The sequence below is a fragment of the Leguminivora glycinivorella genome, chromosome 19, assembly GCF_023078275.1.
Source record: "Leguminivora glycinivorella isolate SPB_JAAS2020 chromosome 19, LegGlyc_1.1, whole genome shotgun sequence".
NCBI classification, from domain to species: Eukaryota; Metazoa; Arthropoda; class Insecta; order Lepidoptera; family Tortricidae; genus Leguminivora; species Leguminivora glycinivorella.
Genome location: NC_062989.1, coordinates 17,554,313 through 17,581,228, shown reverse-complemented (window position 1 = coordinate 17,581,228; position 26,916 = coordinate 17,554,313). Strand labels below are relative to the sequence as shown.

At 39.1% G+C, this 26,916-nt stretch overlaps 2 protein-coding genes across 4 annotated transcripts; one reads left to right on the top strand and one right to left on the bottom strand.

Annotated features, from left to right (window-relative positions):
• Positions 1–445: 445 nt before the first annotated feature.
• Positions 446–26,916, bottom strand: LOC125236336. Its single transcript, XM_048143096.1, has 3 exons — positions 26,752–26,916; positions 3,594–3,742; positions 446–1,378 (listed from the first exon to the last, which is right to left on the bottom strand). Exons 1-3 carry the CDS (start codon positions 26,776–26,778, stop codon positions 952–954), a joined length of 603 nt encoding a protein of 200 aa, XP_047999053.1. The 5' UTR covers positions 26,779–26,916; the 3' UTR covers positions 446–951.
• LOC125236333 lies at positions 5,525–11,707 on the top strand. 3 transcript variants are annotated; one of them, XM_048143092.1, is made up of 2 exons: positions 5,525–6,016; positions 10,257–11,707. In XM_048143092.1, the coding sequence occupies exon 2, from the start codon at positions 10,386–10,388 to the stop codon at positions 11,397–11,399; it is 1,014 nt and encodes a 337-aa protein (XP_047999049.1). In that variant the 5' UTR covers positions 5,525–6,016; positions 10,257–10,385; the 3' UTR covers positions 11,400–11,707. The 3 variants fall into 3 exon arrangements, with proteins under 3 accessions (XP_047999049.1, XP_047999047.1, XP_047999048.1); XM_048143090.1 differs by lacking the exon at positions 5,525–6,016 and adding an exon at positions 8,573–9,381; XM_048143091.1 differs by lacking the exon at positions 5,525–6,016 and adding an exon at positions 9,388–9,656.

Genomic DNA, 26,916 nt, shown 5'->3' with positions numbered 1-26,916 from the left:
AAAGGCAAATCGGTCTTTTTCTTTTCTGTTTATTTATGATAATTTAAAACAGTAGGTATTTAGCATATGGCTGTTTCGTGAATCAATGAATTATTGAAACCATTAAGTAAAGATACATTTTGTTAAATTAAATCCAACAACTTTTAGATTTTTTATTATTTTATAATAAAAGGGGACTCATGAGTCAGAAGTCAAACCTATTATTCTGGATTATAAAACATCAGCCTGTTTAGTGTTAGCCAAGTCTTAACAATGATTTTATATCATGCAGAAATATCTTCAGCTATAATACATATTCAAAAAAAAGACAAAAAAACACACCTCCGGCACGACTCAAACCTGCGACCTACTGCATTGCCAGTGCAGCCAATTTTGATACTACAAACAATGACGTAGACTATGATAAATATAGAGAAGGATTTTTGAAGAAAGATATTAAACAAAATAGATATTTAACATTTATTAAATATTAGTGTATGATTAAACATTTGAAAATATGGACACAAGATAAATTTGCTTATAGTTATTTGTGGTGATGATGATGGCACTGGCACTAAATCATTAGGTATATTCATTATTGACTTTTATGAATTAGAAATAAATAAATCAACAAATTTCGGGAACAACAAAAACGGGGATTCAAATATGAAAATAACCTTATACCCATCATAAAAACTGTCACAATAGATAATAAAAATAAAATAAAAATAAACTTTAACAATACAAAAATCATAAATAATAAAACGATGAAGAAAAATTGTACTTGTAACACTAACATTTGGACAGTCACAAATAAAATGTTTGGTAACCTGTAAACACTAGGAAAGTACTTGTGTGCTTACGTTATTATAAGTTTGTAAAATATGACACTTAATATTGATTATTACACTGGTAAAATCTTTAAAAATACTGACTTACAAGCGACTAGAACTTCTAATAATATGTTCTTTCCTAATTTGAACCAGACGACGATTTAAATATCGCCAGCACAGCACCTAAAGCCAACTGGAAAAAGCTTCCTAAAAGCTCTAAATAATACACAAATCCTCCTTCCCTAGGTTTAGTTTCAAAATCATCATCATCATCATCGTCGAATTCAAACGGATCATCAACTTCATTTACCGTGTCATTTTCTTTGTTATCAACTATTTCTAATTTAGCAGGTAGATAACTGGAATATAGTGTGTATTTTTCAGGTTTCTTATCATTTTTCTTCAAAGCTTCTACTGATAGTTCTTCGACGTCGCGATCTTCGAGCCCGTTGCCGAGTGGTTTGAGGTCGGTTTTAGCGACATCTTCCGGCTCGTCGAGTGATTCAATGTTGGTCCACGGCTTCTTGGTCGTTGGTTCAGTTTTGTTTGTACCAATGCCCAGGAACCTGGAAAGATTGGGGTTTTTTGTTAGGTACTAAGTGACAACTCAATTCCTCAAATGCCTTAAAAAGATCACCTAATGGGATATAATTATGTTCTTGGGATTAGTTGTCAAAGCGGACCCCAGGCTACCGCGAGCCGTGGCAAATGCCGGGATAACGCAAGAAGGATGAATGAGTAGGTATAATCCTCTATATAGATCCTCTGTCAGTACTTTAATTTATTATGTCCCAGTACAACAGCAAATATATCCCCCGCATTATGTATTACATAAATCTGGTACAAGTGCTAATATCGAGGAAGATTAACAAGAATGGCTCCAGGCTGTTTGTCGAAGCGTATTAGCCTTGTCTGATTCTCCGAGCATATTTTCACGTTTCGGAGGAAGGGGTGCAAATATTATTACAGAATGAAAGGAGTCGTATAATTTTCTTGGTAAAAATATTATTTTTCGTTTGGCGAAGTTGAGTTAACTATGGCTGGATAATTTTGACACGTTTTTAATAGACTGACTGGATGTTCCCAAGGTTAAGCTAGTATAATGCCTAAAAATGGAGAAGTATTGTTTGCTACTTGTTGAATTGATCATACCAGACCAGACTTTAGTACAACTTGCCTTGTCGCGCGTGACTTCAAGTATGGACTCGCGCAACAAGGCAAGTTGTGCTAGAGGGACAGAAGAGCATAAGGAGATTATGGTTGGTTTCTTAGAGATTTAATATAATATTCTGGTACAAGTATCACAACCAATTTGCCAATTGAAAAGGGGAAGAAGTTAAAAACCTATGCTAGAAGGAACTAGGGAACAAAATCATGAATATAATTTTTGATTGTTTTTTTTTTAAGTAGTTGTGTGTACATATATAAATTATAAACCAAAGACGAAGCTACCAAGCCCACTAGTGGCGACGCGAAATAATTTGATTTGTTCCCTCGACCTATTCCCTGTAGTCTTACCAGTTCAACAATTGGTAATTCTCTTCCCAATAGACTGATTGTAAAACATCGCTTTTTTGCGCGAAACCAGACAAGCCAACTATTTCTACACTGTTTGCCCTTCGGGCCTCTATAGGTATCTAACAAACCTAACCTACCTATCGCCTGGCCCTTACTATCAGTAAGTCTATTGGGAAGAAAATTCCCTTTGGTTCAACTGGTAAAACTACGAGGTACGACAAGAGGGAATAGTCTCTAGACAGAGTGGTAGCAGTTGGACTAAAATGTTAACGAAGTCGTGGCCACTTTCTGTTAAAAGAGACGCCAAGCATTCGGTGGTTGGTTCATTAGGTGGACTGCCGGCCTGTCCGGAAGATTGCAGTTCATTATAAGGGGAGTCTGCTCAGCGGTGATCGATAAAGGACTGGTATGATAAACGGATGATCTGGTAACGTCATAATTATGCACGGGTAGTACAAACAAACTTGGCTATGCGAGTCACATCAGGGGTGGCTCACTCCGCGATTCCATCGCCGCGCTACAAGTACATGCGGGCGGCCGCGAGTTCGCGGCCTAATCAGGGGTGGCTCGCATTCTCACGGAACACTTGTTCGCACTTTCTATTGTTGCTATAGGTCGCGAGTTTTTTTAAATGTTCATACTCGATATCCACTTGTGGAATGGCTAATAACGCTTAGTTAAACAAGCACAATCTTACACAGATCTACTATTGATTATGTCATTTATGTCCCACGGAAACGTTTAATCAGGCTTGTGACGTTGGGATTTAAACAAAAATATATAAATACTGTATATACCTAGAAAGTACCCAAGACTTAAATATAATAGCATAACAGTTTATATGAGTAGCGTCCGACGCTGCGCACATGCGGCTCGTTTCTTTGTAATCATTTTGTAGGTATTTAAAAAGGCGGCATTTCGTGAACTTCAAAGCAGTGGGCCTTCTGTACTTGTACTATTATATATTCTGTGGTCACATGCGATCGCGCCAACGAAACTGAACTGAAACAGTCGCCGTGGTGGAAATCGGCCGGGAGAGTAGATACTTATAATTATAAGGGTCTGGATTCAAGCTGCATCATAAATCTATGTGGCTTTCTCTGGAGAAAACTTCTAGAAGTGGACGTATTTTGGCATTGATGATGATAAGTTAAGTCTGGCACAGAACCGCAACATATAGAACGGAATGGAAATCCATGAAAGAGGCATATGTTCAGCAGTGGACGCAAATATGCTGAGAAGAAGAAGAAGATGATATGTTACCTATAAATCGGGGAGGTGATCCTCTCAGCGATGTTGTTCGCTATCTGACGGTACACATCTCCTCGACCAATGGTGGTGTTAGAAGTGTAGACGCTGATGTTCTCTTCTGGAAACGCTCGACTGCTGCAATGCCAGGAGAGCTGCAGCAGCTGAAACAAATAAGTAAAAGTTAAGCATTATATTAATAGATATTTGAAACGTAGCCTAGCGGTAAGTACGTGCGACTTTCGTTCCGGAGGTCGCGGGTTCGAACCCCGGCTCGCACCAATGAGTTTTTCGGAATTTATGTGCGTAATGTAAGAAAACATCGCGAGGAAACCGGACTAATTCCAATAAGGTCTAGTTTACCCTTCGGGTTGGAAGGCCAGATGGCAGTCGTTTTCGTAAAAACTAGTGCCTACGCCAAATCTTGGGATTAGTTGTCAAAGCGGACCCCAGGCTCCCATAAGCGGTGGCAAATGCCGGGATATCGCAAGGAGGATAGGATGATGACTTTCTTATATTCATATTCATATTTGTTTATTTAATAACAATATTACATTGTGTTACATTAATAGATATTTGAATCTTCTAATAAAGCAAGGGTCTCCAAACATCAGTTCGTCAAGGCTTCCAATCTCCTCCTTGCGTGACGTAAAAAATATATAGTGGCCCTCGCAAAATTTTCTGAAGGCTAAGGAAAAACATTGAAGACCTAAAACCCAGCAATTCCAACCAGCCTACAAGGAAAAATCCAGGCAGAGAAAAATTATGAACCAGAGTTATTTTATGTTAGGTTTATAATAATAGGCTTTTAACTTTATTACTTTTTTCTCAAACATGGTATGAAATATTGATGTTATGTGCCTTATAATTGGCAGCGAAGTATGACGTTGCAGGTGCGGCTAGGACGATTGATAGATAATGGAATTTCGTACAAACCTTGCAGGCCAAGGCCGGCAAAGTCTTCTTTTTTAATTTCCAAACACAGATAATTGTGACATAACATCCAGGTATTTAGCCAATTAAAAAAAAACTATAAGGGGCTTTATAGACGTGCCGACTGCAACTGGTACGGGCCCTAGACAATATTTGATTTTGGGGTGCGTTTTCATACAATTTTAATTTTTTGTTTTTTTATAGGTGTATACGGGGTATTAAAGGGGAACGAAAATTCGATTATTTTTGCGCTACGATGCACCGTTTAGGAGATACAGCCATCCAAAGTTACTATTTTCAGTAGACTTTATTTATTTCATACCATGTTTGAGAAAAGCACTATACATGCCTCGGCCTCGGCCGCCTCAGACCTATCTGGCCTCGCTTCGCTCGACCGTCTATATGTCTTCAGCCGGCAACCCCATTTGTCCCGGCCTCTGTAGTAATGTACTATTAACCTTTTTAGCCTTTTTGCCTCTAACGGCACACATGACCCTTTAGCACAACTTTCCTTGTCGCGTGCGAGTCCATACATCAAGCGCGACTTCAAAGTATGGACTCGCGCGCGACAAGGCAAGTTGTGCTAGAGGGGATGGTAATATTTTGTGTCTTCGAGTAACATCTCGGTAGCTTAGTTGGCAGAACATATTCTAGTAAGTACTAATACAGTGTCACTCGAAAGTTTAAAACTAAAAGTCACCACCGCAAATAGAGGGTTAACCTCGGGTTAACCCACCATTTTTTATGGAATTTGACAGCCCACTAATCTTGAGTAAAGCGGGTGGTGCAATTGGCCCTAAATAGTAAAAGTATTTTTTAACTTTCAATTTATTCCTAAGCTTTGTATTCAGTCCAGTATAACGTAAGTATTATGCATAACCAATAGCTCTCTATTTACAAAAACCTCAGCATAATTTAGCGAGTCTGTTTGTCAAACCCGACTCGGGTAAAGGTGAGGTCACACTGACGAGGGTAGCGTTAACGTCAGATCGGTTAAAATAACGCTCTGTTCGCGAGCACAGCGCCATCTAGCGGACCTCCCAAGAAGAGGACGAGTTCCACAAACGGCCGCGCGGGGGCGCGGCGACAGCCTCTCCCACTTTACCATCCTCTACGACACGGCACACGAGCCGCTCTCGCGATTTTTTGCAATTTTATATAGAATCGCCATATATTCAAATAATTGTAATATTTCATTTAATTAACTAAAAATAAAATCAATTATAAAATCAAAAATAAAGAAGAAGTCATTGAAGAGTACCTGCCTGCTGTTCCTGCGATACCTATTAGTCGCCAACGCCCCAACATTTGGACCTACGAGCCGGAAGCCATCAACCAGCGCCAGGATCAGCACAGCAAGAAACGGTCAGGTCATCCATTCCTCATCTTCTTCCCTTCATTCGGCATTGTGCTAAAACCGTGTCCATTTTGTAACCTTCCAGTTCGACACCGCGTGGCGCGCATGGCCGCCATTACGTGCCAGTAGCGAGTTTCGGGATTAAACTGTAAGTGCTTTACATTCTTTCACACACACACCATGGCTACTCCTAAAACATCAGTTACTCCAATTTCTTTAACTGTAGATTTGAACGATGCGCGAGTCTTAACGCAAAGACGTGGCACACTCAAGGGTAAACTCACGTTGTTCGCTAAATATGTCTCTACGCTTAATAAGGCTACTTTAACGAATATTCAAAAAGTCGAGTTACAATTACGCATAAATAACGCCGCGAGTTATTATCAAGATTTCGATGTCGTTCAAACTAGATTAGAGGACTTAGCAGAGTCGAGTGCTGACCTTCCTAAGCATCTAGAATACCGCGAAGAGTTCGAGACGCAATATTATCAGACAGTGGCCGCAGCGACCGAATTAGCTGACGTCGGCAACAGCCCCGCTGTTGCTAACGGCAGCGCCGCTGCCCCTGCCAGCACAGATACCGTGGGATATAAGGTGAAATTACCTACGATAGCGCTTCCTACCTTCGACGGTTCGTACGAGCATTGGTTAGGTTTTAGGGACACGTATACTTCTCTAATACACGATTCTAAGGACCTAGGTGCCATACAAAAGTTCCATTACCTACGCGCAGCATTAACCGGTACCGCGTTGCAAGTTATCAAGTCCTTAGAGTTCTCCGCAGAGAACTATACGATCGCGTGGGAGCTTCTCGAAAATCGTTTCAATAACCATAGGTTACTCACACACAATTACGTAAAGTCACTATTTAACACACAATCATTAAATAAAGAATCTGCTACACAGATTAGAAAGCTGATTGACTCTGTGCTACGTTCCCTTCGTGCCCTGAAGACCCTAGGCGAGCCTACGGACTCCTGGGACACGCTAGTTATTTATTTAATCGTCACAAAGCTAGACGCGGCTACGGAACGCGAGTGGGAAGAACACAAGGGCTCAGTCAACATTAATCGGCATGATTCTACCTCTCACATTAAACTAACTGATTTGATAACCTTTTTACAAAACCGTGCAGATATGTTGGAGTCTATTGCTGCCAATCATTCTAAAAACACGCACACAAACACGCATGAAAATAAAAAGTCATCAAATCAGTCACAATCACAATCACACGCAACACATAGCTATGCTTCTAGCTCAGCTATTTCACACACAAACAAATCCAGTTCCAAACGCACTTTGCCTCGCATTTGTCAAATGTGCAACGCTAATCATCCGCTTTATTCGTGTAATAGCTTTCTTGATTTAACTGTTCCTGACAGAATTAAATTAATTGAAGATAAGAAACTATGTCACAATTGTCTTCGCGTTGGTCACACAGTTGACAACTGCTTTTATGGCCCGTGTAGGATCTGCCAGAAAAAACATAATAGCTTGATTCATAGCCTGAGTAGTGACAGTGACCGCGCATCAACACCGGCTGGCGATGTAAACAACAAGCCATCGGTGAGCGCTGTCCCCGCCACCTCAACATATCACACACTCACACTTAATTCGCACACACACTCACCGCCATTGAGACCGACGCTGTTATGTACTGCATTGGCAGATGTTGTTGATAGCAACAACAAGTTACATAGGGCTAGGGTATTTCTCGATAATGGCTCAGAGCACAGTTATGTCGCGCAATCCTTTATAGATAAAATAAATACGCCTTTGGTACAGTCCACTTATAATATTTCCGGGTTAGGTAAATTAGTCACGCAAACCACGCAATCGTGCGAACTTAACCTGCAGTCTATCACAGGTGACTACCATACACGCATTAATTGTATGGTACTCCCTACTTTAACGGAACCGCTGCCGTCAGCAGCAATTAGCACGCATTCCATTCGCATTCCAGACAACATTCATCTCTCGGACCCTAATTATTTCAAATCGTCAGATATTGATATATTGTTAGGCGGTGACTATTTCTGGGGTTTGTTAAATAAGGATCGCATCCCTCTCGCAGAAGGGCCTTATTTACAAGATACTAAACTTGGTTGGATCGTCGCGGGTCCACTAAATAATACACGCAATAAAATAAATAAGACTACTTGTCATTTCACGCAAACTTTAGACACGCAATTAAAACAGTTTTGGGAGCTCGAGGAGGTGCCTAAGATAGGAGACGGACTGACAGACAACGAACGCGCCTGCGAACAGCTGTTCGTTTCAACCACGCAACGCGATAAGGATGGTCGTTTTCTGGTACGTTTACCCTTAAAGGAATCAGCTGACGCGCTCGGCGATACCTACGATATCGCTAGGAGTAGGTTTTTATCATTAGAACGCAAATTCGAGCGACTCCCAGAATACAAAAAGATGTACTGTGATAACATGCGTGAGTACATTGAGCTAGGGCACATGTCACTCATACACACATACACTAAGCCTTACTGCTTTCTGATACACCACGCTGTTTTTAAGGACAGTCTCACTACACGATTGAGAGTTGTTTACAACTGCTCAATGCCTACTAGTTCAGGTAAATCCTTGAACGATTTACTGCTAGTCGGCGCAACCATACAAAACGACATTTTTTCTATATTGCTGCGATTTCGTGAACATAAATACGTAGCCTGCGCCGATGTAGAAAAAATGTACAGGCAAGTCCTTATTCAACCTGACCAACGGAACCTTCAACTAATTTTGTGGCGAGAGAACCCTTCCGAGCCGCTAAATATTTACCAGCTTAATACGGTAACTTTCGGTACGTCGTCGGGGGCATTTTTAGCCATCCGCTGTCTCAATCAGCTGGCAAAAGAATGTGCTGACGAAGAGGTCTCTCGCACTATATTAGAGGACTGTTACGTAGATGACCTAATTACGGGAAATAATGATAAACACGCCTTAATTGATATCTGTGAAAAGGTCACCGACGTACTCCAGTCAGGCTGTTTCCCGCTGCGAAAATGGGTGTTTAACTTTGACGTTTCGCAATTTTCCTCTTCTAAAATAACGTCACGCGAATTATGTTTGGGCGATAACTGTCAAAGTAAAACACTCGGTTTAGGATGGACTAACAACACTGACGAGTTTCATTACACGGCAAAGATACAACAGGATAATGCTAATGATCCGATAACAAAACGCAAAATATTATCTGTTATATCACAAATGTATGACCCTCTCGGGCTACTTTCGCCAGCCATAATTATTGCCAAAATACTACTTCAAAAATTGTGGCTTTGCCGTTTAGATTGGGACTCGGAAGTACCTAATGACGTCGCATCAGCTTGGCGTAAATACATACTCACACATACACAACACATACATAATGTCCGTATTCCTCGTTATGTAATGAATGCGTCTGCGCATAGCACACAGCTGCACTTTTTTTGCGATGCAAGTCAAGCGGCCTACGGGACTTGTGCATATGTGCGTACGGTTTCGGGAGATAATAACGAGGTAATTACAGTACATCTGTTGTGTGCGAAGAGTAAGGTCGCGCCCTTAAAATCTGTTAGTATAGCTAAACTTGAATTACTAGGCGCGTTGTTAGCCGCTAGATTATACTCAAAGGTAGTTAAATCGCTTAAAGTGAAGTTTGATTCTGTTTACTTTTGGTGTGATAGTACAATCGTGCTTGGGTGGATTCGTATGTCCCCCACACACTCAAAACATTCGTTCAAAACAGGGTGTCGGAGATAAACGAGTTAACCGGGAGTGCACAGTGGTTACATGTAAGTAGCAAAAATAACGCAGCTGATTTAGTTAGCCGCGGCCTTGAACTGGACGCGCTTATCAATAGCTCGTTCTGGTTTAATGGACCGCCCTTTTTGCGTGAACCAGAATCGAACTGGTTACCTAGCACTTTGTCGCGCACTTCTGAAATAATACCGGCCGATTTACCTGAATTAAAAACACACACAATTAGTATGGCAAGCCAAATTGATACCGATACATTCCAATTCGACAAGTTTTCATCTTTTAACCGCTTACGGCGCGCGGGTGCCTATGTTTTAAGATTTATAAATAACACACGCATTAAAAATAAATTAAATCGTAAAACTGGCCCGCTGACTGTTGACGAATTGAATGCATCGATACAACATCTGGCGCGCCTTTCGCAAATAAAATCTTTTCCTGTTGAGTACGATAAGATGATAAACAATATACCTATTAAACACGCGCGTGGAATAAATAAATTAAATATTTTTCTAGGCGCCGATAAATTGATAAGGGTCGGTGGTCGTATTAGTAACGCATCTCATTTTACATACGACAAAAAACATCCGATTTTGATTTGTTCGAAACATCGTTTCACACAACTTTTGTTTCAGAGTGAACATATACGCTTACTGCATGCTCCGCCTAGTCTCCTGTTGTCTACTGTCAAAGACTGCTGGTGGCCGCTCGGAGGCACTAATTTAGCCAAGCGAGTGGTACGCACCTGTGTGACCTGCATTCGCATGAAGGCACAGACGTTCGCGCCTATTATGGGTAACTTACCTTCGCTACGTTTAGACCCAGGGTTCGCCTTTATGAGTTGCGGAGTAGACTACGCGGGGCCAGTATATGTACTTAACCGTAGGGGCAGGGGTGCTAAACCTCAGAAAGCATACATCTGTCTGATAGTTTGCTTCACGACGCGCGCGGTTTATCTAGACTTAGTTACTAATCTTAGTACTGAAGGATACCTACTCGCACTTAAACGTTTTATTTCGCGCCGCGGTAAGCCCAACGTCATATATTCGGACAATGGCCGCAACTTTGTAGGGGCAATGAAAGAACTTTCATCGTTCCTTCAAGGCCACGCTGATAATATCATTGAGTGTGCCTCTAATGAAAATATTAATTTACATTTTAACCCCCCATATGCTCCCCATATGTCTGGATTGTGTGAAAGAGCTGTACAGTCTTGCAAATACCACTTGAAACGCGTTATAGGTAACGCGAATTTAACGTTCGAGGAATTTAGCACGGTTTTAGCACAGGCGGAGGCCCTGCTAAATTCCCGACCCATGCATCCTCTTTCCACAGATCCTAACGACCTCTCCGCATTAACTCCAGCTCATTTCCTTATTGGCCGACCGCTGACAGCACCCCCCTGCAAGGACCTGACGGCAGAAACGGGCCGGCTCCCACGCTACGAGATGCTGGAGAAAATGCGACAACACTTTTGGCAGCGATGGTCGAAACAATATATTTCTGAGCTGCAGACCAGAACTAAATGGCAGACGCAAGGCCAGGACATTGTTCTAAACGCTTTAGTTCTGGTGAAAGAAGATAATCTACCACCCCTCAAATGGCGTTTGGGCCGGGTGGTAGCTTTGTTCACAGGCAACGACGGAGTGTCTCGCGTCGCTGACGTAAAAACAGCGAACGGGACCATACGAAGGGCTTTCACCAAACTTTGCCCTCTCTTGATGCCGCCAGAGGGCGACACTGCGCCTACCTCATCCGCATCACCACTACCACATTGAAAGCGGGTGCTTTCAAGGCCGGGGGCATGTTCGCGAGCACAGCGCCATCTAGCGGACCTCCCAAGAAGAGGACGAGTTCCACAAACGGCCGCGCGGGGGCGCGGCGACAGCCTCTCCCACTTTACCATCCTCTACGACACGGCACACGAGCCGCTCTCGCGATTTTTTGCAATTTTATATAGAATCGCCATATATTCAAATAATTGTAATATTTCATTTAATTAACTAAAAATAAAATCAATTATAAAATCAAAAATAAAGAAGAAGTCATTGAAGAGTACCTGCCTGCTGTTCCTGCGATACCTATTAGTCGCCAACGCCCCAACACGCTCCATTTTTATAATACACAGAAGGTGGATAACAGAAGTTTGACTTGTAAGTATCACCATAATTATTTTTGATGCAGGTAATGGAAGACTGGAATCCGCTTGGAAATCAATCCCAAGAGCCTGTAATCTTGTCACTAGTTTTTGCGTCGGCTCCAGAAGTGGGTTTTTGAAATTTAGGACAAAATATGTGTAATGAAAGCTAATCTTTAGAAGCCACGATGTATGATTACTATGTAATTTTGTATATTAGGTACTATTTTATGATCTATTTAAAAACTGCAAACGGGACTTAATCGCGTATTGCATTTTGCAATTTTAAATATGTGTAAAAATCGTGAAAGTTTAAATCAGTGTTTATATTATGATCTATTGTTAGTCAAAATTGTCAGCTGTGTCTACCAAGTAAAACAAGCCTTAAAAAGTAATATTTACGAGTCAGCCATGTTCATGTCTTTGCAGCACACGTATTTGAAGATAATAATTATTACCTATCCATAAAAAAACGGGAGTTTTGGATTAACAAATTTCTATAAATAGGCTAGATGCGAACATAGTTTCGGGTTTGACCAAAAACTAGAAAAAAATTCACAGTGAGAATATTTATTGTTTTTTTTTTTAAGGGTAAAAACGTTTGTTGGCGATGAAGATAAGATAGATAGAAGGAAGTTTCCTTAATTTATCACCTTAAAATCTAACTACGTCCAAAACCCTAAAGGCAAGGCTCTGCTCTGCCCTCAGTGGCAGTGAAATTCAAGTTGTGTATCGTAGAATTTCGAAGTTGTATCTATAGTTTTAGTTTTTTTTTTATGATTATAAATAACACGGATATGTTGTTAAAATAAAATATTATAAGTTGATAATTAAACTGCACAGTCGACTTGTTTCTGCAAATTCTCATGACATAAACATTTTTTTCCTTATATACTATGAATATGCTGAATCAGGAATTTTCTAATTTTTCGCCACAATATACAACCGCTTTAAAAACCTAATGTCAAGGCTCTGCTCTGACTCACCTGTGGCAGTGAGCTTCAAGTTGTGTAACCTAGAATTAGTAGTTACATAGGTATTGTCTTTTTTATGATTTTAACATAGAATTATTATTTGAAAGTATTTTTATCCCATGATATAGACTGCACAGCAATTTCTACAATTGTCATTAAAAAAATAAGTTTGTTCCTCAAAATTAAAAAAAATTAAAATATCAGATCAGGCCCCGTAGCCGAATAGCATTTCTGCAACTCGAAACGCCACCGAAACGCCGCAGAAATGTAGTCTGGCTCTGTCGCGCCAATACGCAATAGCTATAGTGATAGATGCCTACAAAAGAGATATTATCGTGAGCGTTTCGTGAGCGTTTGTGCATTCGGCTACGCACACAGAAAACTTTTTTCTTTTATAACCTTACAATCTAAATCCATCTAAATCTCTAAAGTCAAGGCTCTGCTCTGACTCATCTGTGGCAGTGAAATTCGGGCGGGGCTCAAAGAAACATGTTTCAGTACGTGAGCTTTTTGTAAATTGCCCGCAAGTGTCGGCAACTGACAACTTTTACAATGTGCTATCACTGGTTTTTTTTTACTCTTTTTAATCCGCTATAGGGTTCTGCGGGGTGTGAAACGAAAAAGTAAAAACTGCGGGCCGATTTTTGAGTCTCACGCGTTCGAATTCAGAAGATTGTCACTGAAAATAATAGGCAAGTCACCGTTTTCAACCGGTATTTTAGTGACAGTGAGACTCAAAAAGGACCAAAACTCAGCGCATTAAATTCCAAAATGGCTTATAACCAGGTATTTGTTATGAAATTCTACAAAATTTGAATTAATTATTAATTATATTATATTATATATAATATTATAAATGGGAAAGTGTGTGTGTTAATGTGTTTGTTTGTTTGTCCGTCTTTCACGGCAAAACGGAGCGACGAATTGGCGTGATTTTTTAAGTGGAGATAGTTGAAGGGATAGAGAGTGACGTAGGCTACTTTTTGTCTCTTTCTAACGCGAGAAAACCCGTGGGCAAAAGCTAGTAGATAATATATGTTGAACAAAATGGTGTCTACAGAATCATTTAGTCACCCTATTGTTAAAGATAATTAGGTAATAACAAATATTTAAATGTACGGATGTGCTCACGTTATTATATCGCGTTGTTTCAAGTCAAATCGTCTTCTAACAGTTTTTTTAATCACAATAAAGCCTCCGCCACACAAAGCATTTTGATAGCGGAGCGTCAGCGGAGCGCAATGATAGCGGTGCGCCGGCGGAGCGCTCGCAATCCGCGCGCATTCCACTGGCAATCCGCGCTCGTTAGTTCCCACCGGCGGCCGCTGGGCGCAACGCCAGCGTTCGACCGGCGCACCGCTATCGTTGCGCTCCGCTACCGCTCAGCCTACGCTATCAAAACGCGCATGTGCGGCCGAGCTTTAAGATTGACAAAAACTGAATTATTTCAGTAGGTATTTGTATAGATTATTTATTATCAGTTAATAGAATCCTTCCAGGCAAAGGAACAGCCAGATAACACTTTAATTTATTAAATAATTTTTTTTATCACGTTCAACACGAATGTGACCAAAAATGCAAAGACATATCTCCGTATAGACAGATAAAGTGTAAGAAAAAAACGTACCTCGAAACCGTACGTTCTCGGCTAGATGTCGCTTATATGAATATTCGCCAATTTTAACACATGTCAAGTTAAGAATATTGGCCAAGTTGTCAAAACTGAGGGGCAAAAATTTTAATCTTGTGTCGACAGATGGCAGTTTATGCACTGTGACTTCACATCTCACTTTGACAGTAATTCTCTAACTCGATCCTCTTTTGTTACCGATGACTAACACAATTAGTGCCTAATTTAGTATAACAGTCACTGACTTCCCAATGTAAGGTCACCTAGGCCCTACATGCCAGTGATTTTCCTTCTTGATCCTTGACCACTGACATGTATTCGAGTCACGTCTTGATACTTGAGCGAAAAACAAAAACAAAACACTAGAAAAGTCACTATTGTGACGATTTTGAAGATCGGGTATCATTTGAAGATGACATGTATATATAGGACACCATCGCGTGCGCAGACTTTTGGCCGAAGGGTGTGGTATTTCGGCGGTTCCGGGGGAACCTGCCGAATCCTACGCCGAGTCAGACGACGCAACGGAGCCACGCTGTTACGTCGTCGCCCAAATCTAATGTTTAATTTGTTTATTTTTTTGTATGTCTTTTGTATTTTTTTTTGTAAGTCTTGTTTTGTATTTTGTAGTTTCACAGTGCCTTGGTGTAAACTGTAATGCTGTGTTACTTTTTGATTAAATAAATAATAAATAAATGTACATTTTACATACTAATGAGTCCAATGACTCAATTGGGATTCTACAATATGTCAAATATTAGCTCTTAGATGCGACACGAATCGAATATGTCAATCTCAAAAATGACGTTGGATTTGGACACTCAGATCACGATCAGTATATTATTTTAATTACATCTTATTGCAAATATACATAACTCTTGACGATCATAATATTAATTCTTATATATTAACATACGAATGTATAAAGCTATGTAATTTTATGAAAAATAAATAGTGTTTTTGAATAACCAAAAATTTTAAATTAAAAAACACCCGACATAGTAGACCGATTACCATCAAACATGACTAAAAACACTCCAGACTATGTAATTCAGCTTTCAAACAAAAAAAAAACTTTTTTTTTTTGAAAAAAAAAACAACTTAAACTAATTTTGTTAAATTAAAAACTTGCCAAACTTTTACGTTTAACAGCATTAACTAAATCTAAATCGGTCCGTCCGTTCGGGAGCTACTGTGCAAATAAACAGACACGCACACAGACAAACAGACAGACCCGTCAAACTTATAAAACCCCGTAGATTTTGCGTCGGGGATTTAAAAATACGATAGTAAAGGTCTGGGACCAATTTATAAGAAAACTGCACACTGACTGCACGCTAAATGTACCTACTATATTTCATACGAAATGCAGTCGGTTTGCAGTCATATGCCGGACCACGTCGCTAGGCCGTATGCCAATGATTTTCCTTCTTGATCCTTGACGCCAATGCCTACCATCATCATTCGAGTCACGTTTTGATACTTGAGCTGCGCGTCACTGTGCCTATTGTTTGTAGGTATCAAATTATTATGTTTTGAAGGGATATTTATTAGTTACATGTCTCATCCGTCTAGTTTACTAACTTGAAATGGTGGTAGTATCACAACATCATCATCATCCTCCTTGCGTTGTCCCGGCATTCGCCGCGGCTCATGGGAGCCTGGGGTCCGCTTTGACAACTAATTCCAAGATTTATCATAGGCACTAGTTTTACGAAAGCGACTGCCATCTGACCTTCCAAACAGAAGGGTAACTAGGCCTTATTGCAATTAGTCCGGTTTCCTCACGATGTTTTCCTTCAACGAAAAGCGACTGGCAAATATCAAATGACATTTCGCACATAAGTCCCGAAAAACTCATTGGTACGAGCATGCCGTGCAAAGTTGAGAAATGGGCAAAATGTTTAAAAGTTTTAAAACTGAGGTTCACAAGTTTTAAGCCTGTGTCGAGAGACTGTGACTACACATTTTACTTTGACAGTTACTGCGTTTTCACATTATCCGATCCGATATCGGATGTAGGACCGATAACCCATACATTTAAGCCGCCATATTTTTGCCTTTAAAATCCCTACATCCAACATCGGATCGGATAGTGTGAAAACGCACTTACTCTCTATTTATACTCGATCATCTTTGCTATAAGTGTAATTAATTTTATTTTAATTTACGAATTATTTAAATATTTATAGTCCAGGAGCGAAAGATAAAAATAGATACGAAAAATACAATTTTCGACGCGGGAAAGTAATCTTTTAGCAAGAACAAGAGACATATATTATGTTTGAACATAGACCTCCTACAAACTTCGCTTGAAAAACTGAGCTTGATCGACATTGTATTCTTGCTGGACACCAACGGCAGCTTATAGTACTTATAAAAAATGAGCTGCAGCAGTTGCAGTATGAGTGTCAAAAACAGGCCAAGAGCGTGTCGGGCCACGCTCAGTGTATGGTTCCGTAGTTTCCCGTATTTTTTTCAAAAACTGTTCAACCTATCAAGTTCAAAATAATAAGTCTAGAAAGTCTTTTAAAGTTCTACTTTTGTGATTTTTTTCATATTTTTTAAACTTATGGTTGAAAAGTTAGAGCGGGGGATACATTTTTTTTACTCTTGGAGCGATTATTTCCAAAAATATTTACAATATAATAATTTTTTATTTCCTATGCAACAATATATCACACGTTAAGGTTGATATGAAAAAAAAAACTCCCCACTTTACGTGTAGGGGGGTGGGGTGTGTATAAAAAAAATTGGCACTTTTTATTTTACCACTTTGTTGGCGTGATTGTTATACCTACATATTGGTACCAAATTTCAGCTTTCTAGTGCTACGGTCACTGAGATTATCCGCGGACGGACGGACGGACGTAATTTATAATTAATAAGTCAAAGAGAAAGATATAAAGTAAATGAGTTGACCGTGACGTCACTCCTCAGTATTTCATAGTAATTCCATATTAGAAAATCGTTTTGACAGTTCTTAAAAAGAAGCTGATTTGACTAGGAGGAAACTAGCCTATTATATGTCTATGACACAAAGAGCTTCATCTATTATTCGATAACTGTAAAAGGAAACGAGTTTCTCGCTAAAATCTGGATTTGAGCTTAAAATGGCGGACTTATTTATAGGTACAACACGATTTTATTTAACAGTGATTTTATGACACATATATGTTGATGTTTTTTTAATTACTTTTGTAGCGATTGAATATTATCCGAACGGTTATTATTATTAATCATATTTTGTGGTACCGTAAATAAATATACTAAAATTGCTTTATTGACAAAAACATACATACCTACATTCATGCCTGTTTACCATAAAAGGGTAGGCAGAGCACATGAAACTACTCAAATTGCAGTGACAGTCTTGGAAAAATAAGAGGTAGGTATCAGTAGTAGGTACAAATCAAGTTTTAATTAATTTTAATTTAAGTAGGTATTTAAAAAAATAAAAAATGATATGGAGGAGGGTAGATCGCGCGTTGTCTAAGCAATTTTGACATCCACCCGCCGTCTTCAGTTTCCCGTGATCATGATGCATTTAATTTAACTGCGTCGAAATATCGGGGCTTCAATAAAAATAAAAAAGGTAATCACGGTTTATATCCCGGTTATTATAAGTCTTATTAAACTAACCGTTAATCATTTAAAACTCTTAAAAAATTATATTTAAGTACTTGTATTACTTGATTTTCATTTAATATTTGCATTAAAACTTAAGTACATTACTTATCTTAATGCCGTTTTCACTCGATCTACTGTCAACAGAAAAAAATAACATATCCTAGACATTTTTATTTTATGTCAAAAATGTACACTATATCCATTGTATTATCTCTCGACATACTTAACTTAAGCCCTTCACAAATAAATTAATATAAAAAAATATTGACTCAAATGAACTTCGCAGTCATATCAACTTTAAACATTCCAGCATTAAAAAAATAATATAATTGTAAGGAATGCTGCTTATCTGACGCTGCCATTAAAATAAAATAATTATAAGTTCCTTTAGTATGTTTTTTACCCTAATTTTTATCGAAATCGAGACTTGTATTGGAAAGTTTTTAAGAGAAAGGTTTGTCAGTGATACCTTAATGATGTGTGATTACAGTGATTGCAATGCAAGGAGTTTTACTTGAGCTTGCTTATTCTGAAAGTAAATTTGTACTTATGGCCTTTTCTAGTAGTAAATAAACGAAAAGCACGAAAGTTATTTATTTTTGACGAGATAATTATGGGAATAGGTGCTGTAAGGTTCCTCCTCGAGTGTCCTAATATGTGTATAACTTGGTACCTACTCTCGTATTCATTGCGCGATTCGAACATAAACTTAATAGTGTTAATGTTAAAACAAGTAGTCCCCGTGTCTCTTTTATTTGCACGGGAGTGCTTATCTTTTGTTCGTTTTTATAGCCGATAGCTCATAGCTTACTAGCTCGCGCTGGGACCAGTGCCTTTATCAAGAAATATTTGTTATAGCTATCCACAGAACTATATTTAGATAGAATAAACAAGTTCATCTATTTGTATAGGGGCCGAGCGTGTCAAATTTTGTACTGAAGTTGTTTCTTCCCTGTAATTTTAAATATGTCTCAGGCTCTTGATTGTTCATAATTTTTGTGTTGTTGCAATTGAATATCACGTAACGAGGCATTTTTTATGTTTTGATTGACTTCAACTTACAAAAATTGACGCCCGAAAGCTGCAAGCTGCGAGTAAAGACGGACAACTCAGTGGATTTCACTGAGTTCATTTGACACGCTAAGTAGATACGTTTGCTTGATCTATGGTATATATATATGACATCTGTGTAGCTATCATATATAGTAGACACAATATTTGTCGAAAGCAAAAAAGTTAGTTTTACATTGTTTTTATACGATCCATTTCCACTTCAAAATAACAAAAATAATGTACAGTCAGCAGCAGAAGTTCCGCAGCGGGCAAGGTGTTCAAAATGAACTTGACACGATCTTATTTTTAAGACAATAAGAGCATGTTAGGATCTGCTGCTGACTGTACTATAAATAATTTAATATAACGTTAAAAATTATACCTATTCTCGTGAATTTTCTCAGATATATTCCAGTAATACTATTTATTCCGAAAAATATGTTACCTTGAAACAAAATCAGAATGAAGGTCAGGAGAAATTATTTCCTTTTCTGTTCATTCCAGTTTCATTAGAACATTCCTGTGATGTTACTTACTCTTATTTATTTAGGGAGTCTTTACATTGATAAATGTTTAAAGAAAAGTACTATAAATAAAACAGAATTAAGTGATAAATTAGCCTATAACATAAGTTTTTGACGTTTTATAATATAATAATTAAGATCATGAATAAGATACTCGGTTGCTTAAATGTTATGGATTTATCTTTTAGTTCTAGTAAAGTAACCAATTATTAGTAGCGCTGTTCAAGAGTTTATTCTTTTCATACCTATGTGACATGTCTTTTCCATCAAGGAACAATGGTGTTCCGGACCTTTGCCAACCCGTAGAGGCCCTTTTGACACTTTAATGAAATGTAAGGGGTACCACCGAGCGGATGTTGCCCTTGCCCGCATCATGGGACACACGGAGAGGCAGCACCCGCCAGGGTGTCATAATGACGGTACTATTTGACAGTTAATGGAATCTAAAATGAACTGGGCTATTGGATGAAAGTGTTGGACTAAATACTGGGCTATGGGATAAAAAACTGGACGCCTGCCTAATAAAACGGTATCCAAATTTATTTCCGACAGACGGTGACTCGTCACAATATGGGTCCACACAAAAAGCAACATCCAAGATGGCTCAATACCTACCATTATTATTATGCCAGAAGCGAACCCTTAGATTTTTCTTACACATTATGAGATCACCAATGCATAATATGGAATAGTGTATCATCTTTGGACGACTTAATGGTAAACGTGCTTGGGGTGGGGCACGTAAGAGATAGTGTAGTTAATTGAATGAAGAAGTCGAATGTCGGCAGCCTATACCGTGCAGTCCACACGAACAGCCGAAACCGCTGGTCCTAGAGATTCTAAACTTGGCACGTAGGTTCCTTATAAAGTGTAGAGGAGCACTAAGAAGGACTTTTCAAAATTCACCTCCAAAGGGGTGAAATGGGGGTCCAAAGTTTGAATTACTTTAGTACGCGGGAAAGTAAAAGAAATAAACCGACTGACTGATCAACGCACAGCCGAAACCGCAGGTTCTAGAGATTCCAAACTTGGCACGTAGGTTCCTTATAAAGTGTAGAGGAGCACTAAGAAAAGATTTTTCAAAATTCACCTCCTAAGGGGCGAAGAGAAAGCTAGTTAAATTAGATACATAGCTGTTCTATTACCGCAAAGACTCAAAAAATGGCTGCAATGGCACTGAGTGGCTTATGAGTCTTATAACCGCGTTCAGTGGAGACACGCTACTTGTGGTCGCGATCCTCAGCATTGAGGGAACGACTAAGAAGAAGATTATTATTATTTAAAAAAATTTATTTATCTTCTTTATATACTTAAGTTCTAACTAAAGTTTTATACAATAATGAGTATAAAAGTAAAATAAAAATAACACTTACAAAACAATATAAAACATATAAACACATTATAAAAAACCTAACCTAAAATTACTGCCGGTGGTTAGAGCTGCAGAGAGACTCTAAATGTCGGACTATCCGCGCTAAATCACCGCCTTCTGCATCTGGCCCTTGATCCATTCTCTCTTAAGATGGTGGTCGAGACTCTTCGCTATGAGACCGTTCGCTGAAACGACTATCGGAAATGATCGTTGAATCAACATCCCACATGGCGGTTATCTCGTGAGCCAAGTGGTACTTACTGGACTTGTCCTTCTCGGCTTTCACGAGATTCTCATCATGGGGGATGGTGATGTCAACGAGCATGGCCCGGCGTTAGATTATTATTATTTTTACTTCATCAACTGACATATTCAAAACGCCTAAAACTCATAGTACCTATAGACTGCACAACGTTATATGAAACACACGAAAATTAACCTTTTGCAACTCGTGTCGAATCAGAACACTGCTATAGTTCCTTCGACAAGTGGCGATAAATTACAACACGACAAAAGAGAGTGTTTCAAATCAACACGAGTTTCGAATCATATTCACACTCGTAATGTACAAGATTTTACAGTATGTATAACCGTAAAATTCTATCCGAAGCGCTGGGCCTAGCGGCAGAGAGGATCGAGTTTCTAGAGAGTTACTGCCAAAGAAAAATGTGTAGTCACAGTGCATAGACTGCCATCTCTCGACACAGGCTCGAAATGTTTGAACCGTTTTTTTCTTAGACTTTATCTGTCTATACGGAGTTACATATGTCTTTGCCTAGCGGTAAGAGCGTGCGACTTACGATCCGGAGGTCGCTGGTTCGAACCCCGGCTCGTACCAATAAGTTTTTCGAAACTTTTGTGCGAAATGTCATTTGATATTTGGCAGTCGCTTTTTGGTGAAGGAAAACATCGTGAGGAAACCGGACTAATTCCAATAAGGCCTAGTTACCCTTCGGGTTGGAAGGTCAGATGGCAATCGCTTTTGTAAAACTAGTGCCTACGCCAAATCTTGGGATTAGTTGTCAAAGCGGACCCCAGGCTCCCATGAGCCGTGGCAAATGCCGAGATAAACGCAAGGAGGATGATACACCGTGAAATTATAGTGGTTGTCTTCCCGCAATGAAATGATTTTGCCATGGATGTACAATCGATGTGTAATCTTTCTTTTAAAACAGATGGTGCTATTATCGCAAGTGCGAGAAGAGGTTCCTTTCTTGTCAGGTCGAAACTTCAGAAGGCCACCTGTACTGAAAAACGTCGTACGATACACGTGCGAAAAGGATCCATAACTCGTGCCGATTTAAAAAAACTCCCTTCGGTTATGTTTTAATATATCGCCACTCGTTTCGAACTACCTTTTTCTGCACTTGTATCGCAATGTACTATTTAAGTTTCTATTATAATTCGAAAGTACTACCGATAGCAAATCACCCTGCCAAGGGAGAACAACCACTTTCAAGGTGTATAGTAGGGAGGAAAAGTGCCACTTTGCTCCCTCCTAGCAGGAAATTGTACATTTCGATACAAGTGCGAAAAATAGGAAGTCCGAAACGAGTGGTGATAAATTAAAACACGACCGAAGGGAATGTTTTAAATCGACACGAGTTACGAATTTCCTTTTCGCACGTGTATCGAACGACGTTTTTCAGTACAGATGGACCTCCGAAGTTTCGACCTGACATATTATAATGAACCACTTCTCGAACTAGTGCGTAAAAAAGCGACCATCTGTACTGAAAAAGAAGATTATGTCATAAGGGACCATAATAAATAGCCTAACCAAAAAAATTAAATTTTGAAAAAAAGCCACGACCGCGACATAGAAGACCGATTTTCAAAAACACTCCCGACTAACTCAGCTTTCCGACAAAAAAAACTATACTAAATCGGTTCATGCGTTCGGGAGCTACGATGCCACAGACAGACATGCAGACAGACAGACACGTCAAACTTATAACACCCTGTCGTTTTTGCGTCGGGTCGTTTATTTAATCTTGAACGAAGCTACAGGTTCTGTGATTAAATATCGAGCATAGCGGGGGCATTGTAGGGGGTAGGGCATAGCGAATGATATTCCGCTTTGTGTGGTATGGCACAGCACAGCGGATATCATCTCGCTCGAATCTATAGCAGAGCCCAACTGGGGTAGTACCTCCGCCTTACAGAAGACCGCAGCCAAATAGACCCTACTCATAGTGTTGTGTTCCTGCCGGTGAGTAAGGCTGCCAGAGCTCAACGAGGGTGCGGTGTGCTGATGACGGGAGGACTTACGGAACTGACTTATTCCGTCTATTGTCCTTTGAGTCGTCGGTAACCCGAACCCTTCTTGGAACTTGTGCACTCCTTTTTGCTGTGTATTTAACACAGCAAAAGGGAATATACAAGTTTCTAATGGGGTGGCAACGCGCATGTGACACTCTTTGAGTTGCAGGCGTCCATAGGTTACGGTGACCGTTTGCCACCGACGTAGTAAAAAAAAATAGCGAGAGATTTTAGAAAAGACACCCTTAGGGTATTGAAAAATTCAAGTATTAGTTCAACGTAGAAATCATTTTGATATTAAAATACAAGACAGTAGACGCAAGGGAGGACGCTTGTGTGGGACGCCACCTGTGTTGACACGCTCGCGCCGTCCCACCTTCAGGTGACCTCCGTCAAGGCGGGAGCTGCGGCTACAACGGCAGAAAAAAATAAAAGGCGCAAATATGCTGTCCTCGGCGAGGGCTACAATTTGCGCCGTTCGGCGTAGAAACTCTGGGACCGTGGAGGCCCAGCGCAGCGCCTCGTAGACGCCTCTGGTGACCAGAGGGCTGGCAGCTACTTCGGCCAGAGATTAAGTCTGGCTATCCAAAGAGGTAACGCTGCCAGCCTTCTGCCAGCGTATCATGCTGCCGATTTTATCACTTATCCACGTGGATAAAGCATCCGTCACGCTTTAGCAAGTATGTCAGTCTGAGAGTGACAGATGTCTTATCCACGTGGATAAGTGATAAAATTGGCAGCATGATACGCCGGCTGGGCACCATAACATATAGTGACGACTTAGGGAGTATTTTTTATTTGTAAGTTAATTTTAAGTTAGTACATAGTTTAGTTTAGTTAATGTATTTTCTTTATTGTATATATTTCTTACCTTTTAGTATTTTATAATTTTATGTTATTATGTTTGAGGTTGAATATGTGTATATTTAGGTATTTTATGAATAAATCTTTTACTTTTATAGACAGTAGATGATTTCAACAGTCAGTATTATGTAATTGATATCTACACTAACATATTATAGCAATTATCTGTTTGTCTGTCTTTCATCACCTTAAGACCCTAAAGTAGTTAAATTATTTATGCTGTCACGCTTGGAATCGAAGAATTTCTTACACCAATAATTGACAATTTTCACGCATTTTTTCACACGGGAAGAATAAAACAAAGAGGACCATAAAAATATTAAAAAATAAGTCTCACATAATATAATATGATTTTCGTTTACGATTTTGTTCCTTTCATTCGCAAATATTTTAGGCAATTAGGTTTTGGGAAAGAACGGCTATAAAGAAACGAAAAAAAAATTTTTTTAACACAAAACGATAAGGTGCATCGGGACAATTTCGACTTTCAACTAATTGAAATATTATCCACGAGAGTGTCCACTGAAACACATGTCATCTGGGCACATGTCAAGTGTGTTTAGTGGACACATAATTATGGAACCTAGCATTGAACAGTTTTAGATTAGTTGAAATTGTCTCCCAGGCGAAATTGTCCCGATATATCTATAAACTATTTTCATAATAAACTTATGTTTTATTTCTAACATACTATAATCTGAACGCTCCGTGAGTCCGATCAGGGATAGTTTTTAGGGTTCCGTAGTCAACTAGGAACCCTTATAGTTTCGCCATGTCTGTCTGGCCGTCCGTCCGCGGATAATCTCAGTGACCGTTACGCGTTAGCACTAGAAAGCTGAAATTTAGTACCAATATGTCAATTCCGCCAACAAAGTGGTAAAATAAAAAAGTGGGAAAAAATGTTTTGTTAGGGCATGTAAAGTGGGGACTGTTTTTTTTTTCATTCCAACCCCAACGTGAGATATATTGTTGGATAGATATTTAAAAATGAATACGGGTTTACTAAAATCGTTTTTTGATAATATTAATATTTTCGAAAATACCTAATCGCTCCTAAATGAAAAAAAGTGTGTTCCGCACCTCTAACTTTTGAACCATATGTTTAAAAAATATGAAAAAATTCACAAAAGTAGAACGTTATAAATACTTTCTAAGAAAATTGTTTTGAACTTGATAGGTTCAGTAGTTTTTGAGAAAAATACGGAAAACTACGGAACCCTACACTGAGCGTGGTCCGAGACGCTCTTGGCCGGTTTTTTTTAATTTGTCCGTCTATCGGGGCCCTACTGTACTATGCTTATTAATGAGCCTAACAACTTTTCTAATTTAACGAACAATAAAAAAACAATAAAATAATACATTGTTTTTCTCTATTAATAAATTAAAACACTCAAGTCATTCATAGACAAAATAAGAATCATCAATAACAGTGAGTCCAGTGACCTGAATAATCATCTGTCGTGACGCTTTTTTGCGGTCGCAGGTTCAATCCGACAAGTTATGGTTTTATTAATGATTAACAGGTTTTATTGACTAGTTAATTAATATGTTTGATTAGAAACATTTTGGAGATAACTTTCTATGCCGTATTTTTAGTTGAATAACCGTTTTTTTTCTTGTTATATGCCTATCATGCCCTGAATATGAAATAGTACATTACGATACAAGTTCGAAACTAGAGGCGATAAATCGACACGAGTTACGAATTTCCTTTTCGCACGTGTATCGTACGACGTTTTTCAGTACAGATGAGCCCTCTCCTGGCATGAAATGACACACTTCTCGAAGTTTCTGACCTGGCAATAATGAACGACACTTCTTTCGCACGTGTATCACTAGTGCGATAAAAAATGAACCACTTCTCGCACTAGTGCGTAAAAAAAACACCATCTGTACTGAAAAATAAGTAAATTATTGCTCTAGAGCAGAAGAAATATAGTATTAGATAGATCTGATGTCAGTGTCAAAAATGACGTTTCTACAAATAAACGTTGCTATACAAAAGAAACACTTTTCAAACTATCTACCTAGTACCTAGTATTTATAGGTCTATTGTTTTTGTTTGAAAGGTTGACTGGTAGAGATTTTAGGCAGTACGGTTCAAATCTTGGATGTGAACAAGTACATCAGCCGTGTATTCGTCTATTTGTATCTAAACTCAAGTCATTTCCGTCACTAGAAAAAAGTGGCAAATAAAAAAACATGCGGGACTATTCATCGTCCCATAGAAAATTTCGCGCGTTTTTTAGTAACTAACTTGTTTGACCGTCTGTTTGCAAGTGGATTAGTTACCGCCTAAAATCACAAAAAAAAACTAATAAATAATAAAAATACGGTTTTTAATACAATTTCACGACCTGCGTACATAAAATCATCGCCAAAAAATGTAGACAAAATTAAAATTTTGAAAAAACCCCCAACATAGTGGAATTAGTGGACCGATGTTCATGAAACATGGCTAAAAACACATCCGACTAACTCAGCTTTCAACAAAAAAAAACTAAATCTAAATCGGTTCATCCGTTCGGGAGACACAGAGATAGACAGAGACAAACAGACAGACACGTCAAGCTTACAACAACCCGTCGTTTTTGTGTCGGGGTTTAAAAATATTCTACATTCCAAAATCAAAACATTTTCACCCCATATTTTTTTCTTAAAAAATTCTATAATAAATTACATACCAAGACCGTGCTAGCGAGCCACTTCATGTTCCAAAAAACTTCCGGAACCTCTGGAACACTTTGAACTTTTTGCTGCGCCTGATTCTCCACAGACGGTATAGGCGACCGGCGCTTGCGCACATTCGAGCACTTGTGCGTAAGGCTTGTGCTAGCCAAGGAGCTAAA

Bases quoted from the DNA above. Each gene is read 5' to 3' on its own strand.
- LOC125236336 (XM_048143096.1), bottom strand. From the start codon at position 26,778: ATGAAGTGGCTCGCTAGCACGGTCTTG. The intron at 3,743-26,751 runs GTATGTAATTTA...TATTTGTTTCAG, and splicing joins GGCTCGCTAGCACGGTCTTG to CTGCTGCAGCTCTCCTGGCA. The intron at 1,379-3,593 runs GTAACATATCAT...CAATCTTTCCAG, and splicing joins ATCACCTCCCCGATTTATAG to GTTCCTGGGCATTGGTACAA.
- LOC125236333 (XM_048143090.1), top strand. From the start codon at position 9,091: ATGTATGACCCTCTCGGGCTACTTTCGCCAGCCATAATTATTGCCAAA. The intron at 9,382-10,256 runs GTAATTACAGTA...CTTTTGTTTCAG, and splicing joins TTTCGGGAGATAATAACGAG to AGTGAACATATACGCTTACT.